Below are 13321 nucleotides of genomic sequence, written 5' to 3' on the forward strand. Positions count from 1 at the left end.
TGAATGGAGGGAAAAGTTGGGGAGTCGAGGATTCGAACTTGGAAGATGGATTCCTTCAGTATCCGGTGTGATGAGAGGATAGCTCACCACAGTCAGGAATTTGGGGAAGTCATGCTATTATCCAAACGAAAACAGAGAATATGGTTAAAGATTAATTCTTCGGTAAAAGATATTTTTAGAAGGTTTATGTGTATGTAGATGTCTATACACAGACACACACCTTTTTCTTGAGTTAACTCCAGCTGTTGGGAATATTACACATATAGGAATAGCTTCTCTAATACATTAAAAAAATTTGTTTATCTGAATTGGTTTTAGTTCTGTTTTCTTTACCATGTCAGTGTCTGTCCTACCTTATATCAGTCTTTGATGAGTAGGTACAGATCTGCATTGTTAACTATTCAATAAGAAAACCAAATCATCTAATTTTTAAATTATAAAATAAACTATTATAGTGTTACATGTAAAATGATTTTTCTTTAATGTATTTTACGAATTTTTGCAATAAATTAAAAGCAGAAAGAGGTGCTTCCATGGGGGAAAGTATCAGATGCTGGATTAAAATATGAGCTTTAAGTATTTTACAGTCAGTTTTGGTTAGACAGCTGACAGAAGAATATGATCTCCTAATCTTGTTAGTCAGTCTTCCCCTGACAACAGACTGCTTTACTATAACTTTGTGCTGTTTGCGGGGGAAAATCACCTTTCTGAACCCAACAACATAATAACCTAAATCATACAAGGTTTGTAACTACCTAATTTTACAAGCTACTTTTTTTGTTTTATAGGCTAAAGAAGAAACATGAGTTACCATTTTAGCCTGTAGGATTCTTAGAATCCTTCAGGAAGTTGGCAGGGGGCAGGGGGCAGGATTAAGGCAAGCCCACAGAGAGCTGAAATGACAAAGGCTGGCCTGTTTGTTAGCCTTGGTGGACAAAGGCTGCGTTCTGACTCTGGCATGAAGTCTGGCAAGTTATACCTGACTTGGGGTCCTGATTTTCTCTGATCAAAGATTGTGGTTCTCCTGGCTTTTTATTTCTCACCCTGTGGCATAGCTGAGGAGGGCTATTTCAAAGAAAAAGTGGGCATTTCTTATGAAAGAAAATGGACCACTTGTAATGGTGGGGTGCTAAATCCTTACACATAAGAGGAAATACAGCACCCAGTGTTCTGTACAAATACTTGACTGGTAGTGGAGATAGAAAACCACAGCTCTCCTTCCACAACATACTTCCTAGAGCAGCCAGGGCAGGGGGCCACTGCCGAGGTCTTTCTCTGTCGTCTTTAAAGTCAGTACCCTTTCAGCAGGAGCACAGCTTTATCTCTTGTTTCCTTCAGTGCCTTTGGGCCCTGAATAAAATGTTCACTGCCTTCTCTGTTACGAATATGAGATTACAGTGCCAGGCCCTTCCTTGTCTCCCTGGATGATTATGACCTTTCCTCTTCCACGATGAAGTCAAGTGTGCTCAGCACAGCACGTCTTTGGGTAGGCCACTGGAGAGCCTTATGTGCCTCCTTTGGCAGTCACGACACCATTGTCACCAGGTGTGCAGCCAGGGTCATTCTCTCTGAAGAATCAGCCACATTTTTCAGTGCTGCAAGGATTTGGGTTCAGTAACTCGTGGCTGCCATACCAAGATAATCTTCTAAGGTGAGTTCAATATATCTGTTTTCTTCTCCACGTGGTCAGTCAACACACATCAGAATCTTAATCACTGATGTGCAAGTACCTTCCCACCACTGAATTTCATGTAGTTAGCTCATCAGGAGGTGGTCTTGTGCTGTTCTTTTGATATGAAAGCTATCATCTTACATCATCAGTAGCATCTTCTTAAATGATCCAACACTTGTGTGTTGTTACCAATATGTACATTAAAAATATATATATAGCCAATTCATTTTATTTCCTAATTCCATTCAAATTCTGGTAATGTTTTGGTGGTTTGACTTTTATATTCTTTTGTATGTTGTATTAAGACATTAACCTTTTTGCTTTTGTTTTTGTTTTGTTTTCACTTTAGGGGACACTTAACAAATCCACTAGTTCAAGAAGCTTAAAATCCCTTCACACTGAAAACAGTGAAACTGAGTTAGAAAGGATTTTGCGTCGCAGAAAGGTGACAACAGAAGCAGATAGCAGTAGTAAGCTGGCTTGAATTCTCCACAGTCCTACTCTTCCTCTCTGAAACATCTTCCTTTAAGTCCTTTCTTAACATAAAATGGTCTTTTTAAAATTATTATTATTTTTGATGTGAATGAGAAGTACTGGATGGGCAGAGGTACTGATAGATACCTCATGAGGGCTGTTACGTATTTTTATTTATTGGTATGTTTGTTTACAAATAGGAAATCAGGCTTTTATGGATCTGATTTGCTTAAGGCAAGATGCCCTTGTGTAAAGACATCCAGGTTGGGCTTTGGCAACAACGTAGCATTGAGTAAAGGCTCTGGAACCAGAAGGCCTGAGTTTGAATCCTAGCGCTGCCATTTACTAGCTGTTTGTTCTTTAAGCAAATTCCTCAATCTCTCTGTGCCTCAGTTTCTTCATCTATGAAATGAGGATAATAAAAGGACTGTCTGATAGGCTTATTCTAATGATTAAGTGAGTCAGTATATGAAAAGTGCTTAGCCCTGTGCCTGGCACAAAGCACACAATAATTAGCAATAATAGTAGTAATTACACATCAGTTACAGATGCAGAGAAATCATCTTTATTCTTCATTACCATTCAGTTTATTGTCTCTGCCTGTGCACCAAGTGAATGAGGAAGTCCAGCTCTGTCACTGACTATAAATGACCACCTGAGCATCTTGAGCTCACAATTTGCATTTGTGAAAATTCTGGGGAGGGGCAGGGAAGGGATTAAGAAGCTAAAACAGCACAACTGCATAATGGGAGCAAATTACAGAGATAAGTTTGATAGGTTTGTTCCTCAGGTGTACTTGAATCTCTGAGATTTTTTTCTTCAGCACACAGAGGCTTCTGGGAACAGTAAAGATGAGGTCACAAAGTGGAGAAAGGAAGTTTCATAAGAGAGGCAGAGGCAGCCTGAGGTTTGCAGAACTCAAATCCGAAATGAGTTAGTATCCCCTCCCAGCAGCCAGAGAAGCACCTTTTTCTTTAGAATTTTTCTGATGGAGCTAACTGGTATTCCCTTGTTTTACCCAAACTGTGGTCTACAAAACTGACATTTCAAAGAGCAGCAAGTGCCCTTTGGAAAACAATCGACAGCTTAAACTGGATGCAATAATAATAATCAGTATCATCTCAAACATTAGGCTTTTTCTTTTTCTTTTTTTTTTTTCAAATATAAGAAAAATAAGATCTCTGGCTAAGCTCACCCACTCTCCCTCCTTTTTTAATTGGCTTCAGTTGCAGAACAAGCAGCAGGCGCTGGTGTGTATTCAGAAACAGATCTTGCTTTTCTGCAAGGACAGGCTGTTTAAAGCTATCTAGTGTTGCAGTCGACAGTTATCCAGGGCAGAATAGAGCTGCTCTGAGGACTATCTTGAGTTCAGCTTCAGATTTATATTTTCAGAAATGAACTTTCTTGATCTTTCCGCCCTTTTCTGTTTACTGACATGTCCCTCTGCAACATGAGGTTTATCACAGGTAGGAGGGAAAGGACTTTTGAACCAGAATATTCAGTAATGTCACAAACTTGTTTGCTCAGGTGGTGTAGAAGAAATAAATGAGGAAGACAGACACTGATGCTGTGTGAGCTGAGGCTTCCCACTAGACCAGAGGGGGTCTGTGTCTCCCACATGGAGTAAGGCTAACTAAGGATCATAGAATGGCTGAACAATTTTCCAGTCCATGTTAGATAGGTTTTTCAAATTGGAACTTCATTTTTGGAGTTCATATATTATACTGCTATAATACATCAGACATGTTCATATACAAACATAAGAATAAAATTCCAGAGCTTAATAGTAATGATCAAGGATTAGCTATTATTTTAGATTCTACCCACTAGTACTTTCCATTTTCGGAGATGATCTGACATTTCCTAAAGATAAAGAGACTCTCAAGTTTTGTCTTTTTTTTTTAGATGCACCTTTCAAGATTGTTCTCTAGCATAATTTTTTTCTAGAAGTTCTAATTTTATTTGTACATTTGTGACATTTCTTAAATTGCTTTGTTTTAAAAGGATTCCTTCTGAAGTTTCAAGAAAGACATTAGAATCTTGCTTTTGAAAAAACTGTCTAGAATAGTATCTAACTGAAGATAGAAAAAAAAGTAGTGATGGAGCTTAGCTTCAGAGCCCAGAAGTTTTAGATCGATATGCCAATAATTTCAGTAACAAGCCCTGTTATCATTTTTCAGTCCTAGCCCAAAGAGTAGAAAAGACCAAAAAGTAGACAGCCAAACCCTTTGCCACTTAATTTTTATAATCTGTGTAATCTTTGTATTTTAACGGAAATAAATCCACTTACTTCTCAATCACATTAAAATGAAAATGTTCATAAAAGCTGTTTAATGCTCAAGAAGCCTTCATGAGCCTTTTAAAAAGAGCCTTTTGACAACATTCCATTTTCTGTTTAAAATCAGAGCTGAGTTTTGGGAAGAATTAACTCTTGAGAGGCCAAATGGTTCAAGTAGGGCTGTCAGAAAGCCATACTCTGTAAGAAGTAGAGTTTTCACAATTCCAGTATTACTAAGGACTCTGCTTAGTTGAAGGAACCATGGCCTGGGGTTATGGTTTGTTAAAGGTCTCTACACAATTTCTCAGCATGGTCCTGATGCAGTGAAAAGCAGTAGTACCACCAAAGCAGGGGAGATTTCTAATAAGAGCATTTTCCAGCATGCTCTTGAAATTTTAACAAAATTTGGCCTTTTCACTTCCTGAGGGATTTTCAGCTAATCTGTTTTTCAGGACCATATTAACAAGCATCGAACAGAATTATTAAACTTGAGGTATGTGTTTGGTTTTAAGGTCCAACTGGAATATTAGCCACCTCAGAGTCCAAATCCATGCCAGTGTTGGGTTCTGTATCCAGTGTAACAAAAAGAGCCTTGAACAAGAAAACTCTGGAGGCAGAATTCAACAGCCCGTCCCCCCCAACACCTGAACCAGGTGAAGGGTCGTGTAAATTGGAAGGATGCACAAGTTCCAAGGTTACATTTCAGTAAGTAATGATGCTCTTTACTAAGTAGTATGTAGAAGAATCTGTGATGACTAACTTGTGTGTTACTTTGCTTATTTCTCTTGAGAGAGATTTTGATTTGGCTAGCCAATAAATAACTCTTCTTCCTCCATTTGAGGAGCCAACTTTTGATTCCAGGCTCCTAGCTTAGAGGTCTTATTCTGATGCAAAGCAGACACGTATGAAGAGAATCCCTTCCCTTAAACTGGTTTGGTAATCAGGTTCTTCTTCTACGCAAAGAATTGACTTGGATGATCCTTGTTCAGCATCGGAAGACGCTTAATCATTCTTTCAAGATTAAATACTTAGATCATCCCTCTTAATGGTCTTTCATGAGCAGCCAAGGAAGATACTAGATCTTCAAACGTACTTTGAAGGGTACGTTTTTACAACCTTATTTTCCGGTTCTCAATTAAAGATATGCCTTAATACTGCTCTATCCTGAGATTGAAAACATGCTATGTGAAGAGTTACTACATAGACTGACGTGAAAGTGGTACTTTGATTGTCAAAGAGTTAATCCTGCTGCTGAATGTGTTTCAGACAGATCTGGTGGAGGATCAATTTGTTTTATAACAATGGCAAGCTCTTTTTGAAATTAGTCTAGTTTTGCTTTAGTTCTCTTGCCAGGATGTCAGCTGGTTTGTCACATAAAGAAAAGGAAGGGGTGAGACAAATCAGATCAGCGAATATTGTAATCACGGTTAATTAAACCTCTGATTTCCTGTTCTATCAGGAGAGAAAGAACCCTTTTTTTGTAGCTCTACCTGCCTTAGTTTAAAAGGTGAAGCCTGGACAAATGAAGTTGAAATTCAATTTAGATCTATTTTTGCCAACTGGTATTTTCTTCCACTCTTGCATTTCTCTTATTGGTACTATTAACTTTTTTTTTTCCTCTTTCGGAATGAATGACCTTCTTTGCTGATTTACAGTTTTATCTAATTTCATTGTGTTTAAAAGCACATTTTCTCCTCCAGTCATGTTTCTTTCTTTTGACTGGAGTCATCTGAACCGTTCTTACAGAAAGATGATCTATATTCATTCTTCATCTTTCCTATTAAATTTGTTTAGCACCTAATTTGACATCAACAATCTGGCTACATTTGAACCAATATCTAGACACAAAAGCAATTTGGCTGACAAGTTAGTTCCTGAGAAATGCTTCAGTGTGCGTGTATAGATTTTTTTTTCCTTTACCATTTTACACAGATAATCTTAATCAGAAAATACTGCAACTCCTTCCTCCTTTTGTCTGCCTTTTATTCTCCAAAAGTAAGTGGAAATTACATTTCCAAGAAAGGAAATGAAATAATTGCAGGCCCAAGGTCTGCAAAATGTGTGCTGAATTCAGTGAAAAGGATCTGTGTGTTGACAGACACAGTCGTTAGATGCCATAAAGGCCTATGTGAAGCTCAATTTATTTCTCATCTTGCTTGTTCAATGACTGCTTAAGAGACACATTTCAATTTAATTTATCTACTTAAAGCACTAATACAAATACTCTGTGCTGCTGTATTAACTTTTAAACTTGGTAACCTAATGCTTGATTATTCAGTTCTTGACATTCTTTAGCTGAAATAACTAATGCTATGCATTTTCATATTGACAGTCATTTAGCAAAGCAGAATGCCTTTCTGAAAATGTGTTTTTTAAGTATAATTAGACTATCCAAATGAATCCAAGTAGTCTGTGAATGTACATGGTAATCATTCACTTCCCAGACAGACATGCTTTATTCATTCGTGTTTAAACCTAGCTTTTTAACGAGTAAAGGAAGTTTAACTTAACGTAGCTGTGTGTAAGCTTTAAAAGTAAAAACTCATGTGATTTCTCAGGATCTCCTGAAACTGGTTTAGCTACGGGAATGAGAGGGGTTATTTTCAGGGCTGTTTCTGGCTGGCTTTGACTAGTAAGTTCACTGTGTTCTACTAACCATAAGCAACCACATTGTCTTACCTCATAGACCTGAGTTGTCAGGGTGCTTTGAAGTGAGCTCAGCAATTAAAAAGTGAAATGTTTCCTTTACTTTTAAAAGGTGTCTTTGCACACTAGTAGTGGCACCTTTATTTTAATCTGTGGCAACACTACCATGGTGTTTTTCAGGGGCGTGGCACTGTTGGCCCTTGACAGGGAATCAGGGTCAAGAGAGGATACCAATCACAGTAGCCTTTAATAGTACGTTATTGTGTACCGTGTGCACACGCGTGCACACACGCACATCCCTACCATTCTTACACTCCCTTCCGCCCTTTGGCCTCCCAGGCTAGGTATCTTCCACCCCAGCTCTGCTTTTGCTTTCCCCTCTGCCTCGTGTGCACTCTCTTGCCTCCATCACTTCTTTGCTCAAATGTCATCCTTTCAATGAGGCCTACCTTGACCACCCTATTTAAAATTGTAACTCATCTCCTCCCAAACTGATTCCCCCTTACCCTACTCCATTTCCCCCATAATAGTTATCTTCTAACATATTGTATGCTTTATTATATATAAGCTGATTTTCTCTCTTCTCCTGCTAGAATGTAAACTCCATCAGTGCAGGAAATTCGTTGTCACTGGTGTATCTCAAACACTTCGAAAAATTCCTCCCTTCTGATAGGCTCTCAGGAAGTACTTGTTGAATAAATGAATACATTTTTAGTATCAGTAAAACAGCAGAATATCAATTAATTAGAATACTCAGTTAACCAGCATTCCCCCATTATGCAGCAGTCACACATATACACAAGTTAAAAATTAGAGATTTTGGTCTGTTTGTTTGGCTTACTTGGTTTTTTAAACATTTTTTTTTAAATGCCCAAGATTCATTTACATCCAGCTCACTCTTGCATTTCTTCTGCATCTTTGTGCCTATACAAGATAAAGTTATCAGAGACAACAAAATACTCAGTTGTAAAAGAAAGATTCAGCCATGCTTATTTGATTGGCCTCAGAGGGACAGGAAAGTTTGCTAACCTACTAAGAAACCTTTTAAAGTAAAGATAGAAACAAAGATGTTTTTTGTATATGATATTCACTTAACCAGAAAATTAAAGAGCATCAAGTTATTCCTAGAAGGTTTTTTTCCCTTTTAATAAATTCCTAAAATCAACATATGTATGTATTCCAAATAATTATGTAACTCTTGTCTGGTAAATTATAGAGCCAGAAATACATGGATTTACTTCCTGGGGACCTATGAGATGGCAAGAGACACCTTTGAGACTTAATTGCAAGGATTAATTAAAATTAACATTCTTGTCACCAGCCTAAGCAAGCAAGGTGTTTTTTTTTTAAGAAAAAAGCAGAAAAAGAAAGGAGAAGATTATCAGGACTTGGAGAAACCTAATTGTTTTTATTTCTCTTTTAATAATAGCTTTAGAAATATTTGTGTCCTGTTAATTATTTCTAATAATTGTATACTATCTAAAAATATCTTAAATCTAACAGTAAACTTGAATTTCATTAATTCTGATTGACTATTATTCAGATAGGAATTATGGTTATAATCTAATTTATGCTGTCAGAGGTAAAGAGCTGAGCAAGCAAATGGAGAGCGTAAGCCTAATTTTTACTTTCTTTCTCTTTCCTGTTGATCCAGAGTAATCTGACAGTGTGAAAATAGAGTAAGACTCATTGATTGAAGCTGATCAATGGCTGGGATTGTCAATATAAATGAGGGAAAATTCCAAATTATTGAATTTCTAAAAGACAAAACTATTTCATTACTTTCAGACGGCTACAGTGCCTGGAAATAGGCTGCGTGTTTCACAGGGTCAGAAAGACAAGAATGTATTTTCACCAGTAAAAGCCTGTAGACTGGACAGGGGAACAACAAGGAAGCACGGTGTGATCAGTTTTCCAAACCAGTGTCTTCCCGTGTATGCACAGGGTGACAGGCAGCATCAGGTTATTTCCAGAACTCCAGCTCTACAATCAGATCTTGGGTTTGCTATGTATTGTCTTTATGACCTTGGGCAAGTTATTTAATCAAAGACTGTTTCCTCCTGTGGAACGTGAGGGTAGTGATACCTACCTTGTAGGGTTGTCATAAAAATTTAAAAATATATGAAAAGTATTTCAATAAATTCCTTTTCTATCTTACATTAAAATTATAATTCTGGGCCCCTACTGGATTATCAAGGACAAAAGTTAGAGTTGAAAGCTTAGGTGCTGGGTACCTGGCTTACTGACTGGGCCAAGTTTCTGTGGGAAAATCATGTAGCCTCTGTTTTGTTTTCTTTTTGTTGTGCTGTTTCTTATCTAAAATTGAAGAAAGTAGATTAAGCACCCTCCAGAGCCTCTTTCAGCTCTAGAACCCCAGTAATTCCTCACAAATGTGGTTACTTGATAAAGATGTTCACAATTAAGATAAAGAACAAGAGTTAAGCACGTATTTTTTTACCCCCAACGTGTTTCTCAATACAGATTTACAGTAAAACACACACCAACCTAGAAATGTAAAATAATTAGTTTTCAGACTATATCGTAGCAACTTTTAAGTCCAGATCAAAATGATTGTTATCCTTTAGGGTCATACTCTCAGGGGTCAGGATACTCATTCCAACCCTGTCACTATTGCTATTGCTTTTACACCTGTTTGGATTAGAGATCCCTGACCACAGAGGAAATAAATTGGACAGTCTTTCCTGTCTTGTTTATTTTGCATTGGAAAAAGTGAGTGAGAAGTAAAGAGTGCTTTAGACCCACCCTGCTGGTCCTATAAAAGAATTAGTGTCAGTGTTTATTTTGGTCAAAAAATTACGTGGCCCATTTTAATCACTATATGTTCAACATATGTTTCCAGATGACTTTGGCTTTTGCAAATGGGTTCAGTTTTTGGAAATAGCTGTCAGTTTGCCACCATTGCAGATACATTTTAAAAAATGTGACACAGACACTTGACATGTCTCCCAACCGCATACACAGACTACTACTGTGCAATATAGTTAAGCCAAAGCTTGCTTCTTTAACTCCAGTTAGGTTTAGTTCCAAATTTACACATTCTGGGGTGTTAACAGGTAACTAGGAAATTAATATTTCAGAAGCAAGTATAAGTTGAGCAATGAGTAAGAAAATGCAGTATAGCCAGATATGGGTAAAGTTGTCTCCCATTTTAGCCCTGTGGGAGGTACATGAGACATGATAGCTGTTATCAACAGGACACAGGAATCTGATGATCTTAACTGATGAAGGTGGAGTAAATTGGGAAAACAGTTGGCGGTAAAAAGCCTCCACTGTATGTTTTTTTAGTTAATATTTTCTATTACTCTTCATCAATATATATTAATATATATATTATAAGAACATTCATCCAAGAGAAAATGTGTTTAAATTGCTATAGGCCAGATGTCTATGTTGGTCATAGATGGAGGCTGTGGGTAATAGAGCCAGTTTCTAATTTGGAGGTTCAGGATTTTGGAATTTGCGTCTGTGATTTTTTTTTTTTTTTTTTTTTTTTTTTTTTTTTTTTTGTCGTTACTGACGTTTCACTAACATTTAAGCTAGTACTTTCATGCGTTATTTTAATTCTTCTGAAGATAGAGATTGGACATTATCTTCATTTTACAGATGAGGAACCTGAGGCTAGTGTCATAAACTGTGCCCAGAATTCTATTCTTAATTGACAGTTGAGCCAGATTTCATTTGAACCTTTTTCATTCTAACTTCAAAGCCCATGCTTTTGGACTGTAGCATACTGTGTTGGGTGTTACTCAGAGCTTTAGCAATGGAAGGGAAGAGAATGTCTGTAAGGTTCCTCCTATAGGAAGTGGTGATTCTGTAGTTAAATTGCTCCATTTGCCCTGTGGTGCTCATATCCTGCTCCCCTGACCCTGTGTACTCATAGATAGTGTCATGTCTTCCTTTCTCCTTCCTCTTCCTACGGCTAACCTAAACAATTAAAATATCTTTTGCCAAGGGAAGAAAATGTTAGCCAATAAAACAAAGTATTCAGGAAGGGGAGCCAATCTGAATTAGTAAGAAGACTTGAAAGAGTAGTTGGAAAGAAATTGTTTTAATGTTTTTCATGTCAAATGTCCTGATAAAGGAGCACGCTCCACAAATAAACTTTGGAATTACCGTATTTGAATACCAGTTTGGCAGGGAGGGTACAGCTCAGTGGTAGAGCACGTGCCTAGCAAACACGAGGTCCTGGGTTCAATCCCCAGTACCTCTATTAAAAGACATAAGTAAATAAATAAAAACCCAGTTACCTCACCTCAAAATAAAAAATAATAAATTTAAAAAAATAAAAAAGAATACCAGCCTAAGCTACTTTAGTCTTTGGCATAAGTTTTATTTACACATTTTTTAGTTTTTGACGTTTCAAACATGCTGAAGAAGTTCATTCCCAGAAGTCAAATAGTTTGAAAATATTTGTTCTCATTGGTTGCAAAGGTGTTTCCCTTAATGATGTATAATATGATAATATAAAGATGAATCACTGTGAATACAGTTGTTTCAAAAACATACATTCTACAGCCCCAAATAAACGTTATTGTTATATTGACTTTATGCTTTACCTCCATGAGTCAGCTCCATCTTTGGTCAATTACCAGTTAGCGCCTTTGAGTTTGTGCTTAAGGTTCCATTGGTCACCATATTTTAGGACATCTGTGTTATAAGGAAAGGCAGGACAAGTGGGCCTGCAGTATGAGGAAAGAGGTAAGCAGATTACAAGAGTTGTGCATCACAGTCAGGCAGAGGCCGGGGAGTATCTTGTGTTCTCTCCATCTTGCTTTTTCGTCTCTGAACAGTCTCCTCTAGAAGTGGCCTACCTGTCTGTGTTGAGCTTATTCATCCACGTTCACTTTTTCTGTCAGTCACTTTCAGGAAGGTGAATATCCTCCTGATAGTTACAATTAAACGAGGCAGTCAGTCTCAAAGGTGATTTTTCTTTTCTTGTAGTTACATCTCTAAAACCTTGCTTCAAAGGGGAAAACCCAGTTTCTCTTGTAATTGGTGTGGTTTGCAGTGATTTCATAGCTGTGTCCTCATCTCTTGGTCATTCTCAAAGGTGCTTCTAAGCCACAATTGCCAGAGACCCTTCCAGTCAACACCTCTCTATTCATTATGCTTTTCTTCAACTTCAGATTTTCCCCAAACTCTAAGCTTTATCAAACTCTTTAAAATTTCCCTTTTAACCATTAGACAGGCAGCTAGCTTGCCTTTTTTGTTTGGGAGGTCAAAATAGGTCACATTGTGCCCTGGAAGAATTTAAAAAACAAAAACCCATGTAGCAATTACAGGACTTCAATTTCAATGGAAAAATAACCGTTTCCAGTGAAACCATTTTTATTTTGATTTGCATTTAATCCCTAGATCTGTGGTGTCTCTAAATACATGTGACTTTTGACCCCACACAAATTTATTTTTATAAGAATTCATCTTGTTTGAGCCATTAACTGAATACCAAAGGGTAGTTGATAAAAGATAAATTTTAGATGTCTCATGGTTAGAGTAATCAGTCAAACGTTTCTGTGAAAGAAAAAACTCTAATTGCCTTTCAGGTTTTGAACTAAAAGTAAGATTGATTTTATCATCGTTTGACCTCTCACTGGTCTCTTCAGTTTTTTTTCACCCATTATTTCTAGTAAGAAACTAATGTAGAAAAATGAAACTGAAAAGTATTGCTCTTCTGGATTGGAGACGGAGAATCTGAGCTTTTGAAATATGTCACCAAATAGAAACTGAGATTCTTAACTTACTTTTAGGGAACCTTGGCATAAAATTACTCTCTCAAATATTGATCTCCCCAGGAAATTAATTTGGTTGGTCATGTAAGTATACCATAAGAGAAATCTGGGTCAACATTTTGTTGAAATGGCGAGTAAAGAAGTCCTTTTAGTCCCTGTGGTGGAAGGAGTGGGTTTTCTTCCTGTTCTCTACCATTTCCTCCCCTCCTCCGCTCCTCTTTTCTCTCCTTTTGTGCATGTGTGTGTGCGTGTATTTGCATGCATGAAAGGAGAAAGGAGGGCACCTTCCTTGTACTTAGTAAACATTGGTTTCTGAGAAGAGACTACGAGGTAGCAGAATGAACTGCATGCAAGTTACTGCTTAATCTGATGCTGTTATACAATTAAAGGATTTGCTCTGCTCTCAACTGTAATCTTAGTACTGCTGAATTGTGTACTGACACTGCAGGAAACAGCTCTGCTCAGCAAAGCACTATTACAAAGGTTCTCCGTGTGTGCCTG

The 13321-nt window shown here is 37.4% G+C and overlaps 1 protein-coding gene across 5 annotated transcripts in view; it reads left to right on the top strand.

Annotated features, from left to right (window-relative positions):
- The window catches only part of HSPA12A (heat shock protein family A (Hsp70) member 12A), a 272940-nt gene that overhangs the window by 68894 nt on the left and 190725 nt on the right, over nucleotides 1-13321 (top strand). For 2 of the 5 annotated variants that reach the window (XM_014558206.2, XM_006183472.3), the window contains 2 exons: nucleotides 2022-2142; nucleotides 4937-5129. The exons of 2 other annotated variants lie outside the window; for them this stretch is intronic. In XM_014558206.2, the coding sequence (XP_014413692.2) occupies nucleotides 2022-2142; nucleotides 4937-5129 (314 nt within the window). Of the gene's footprint in view, nucleotides 1-2021; nucleotides 2143-4936; nucleotides 5134-13321 lie in introns of those variants that run through there. One more of the 5 variants, XM_032490819.1, reaches the window with a different exon arrangement.

This window comes from Camelus ferus, chromosome 11 (genome assembly GCF_009834535.1).
Source record: "Camelus ferus isolate YT-003-E chromosome 11, BCGSAC_Cfer_1.0, whole genome shotgun sequence".
NCBI classification, from domain to species: Eukaryota; Metazoa; Chordata; class Mammalia; order Artiodactyla; family Camelidae; genus Camelus; species Camelus ferus.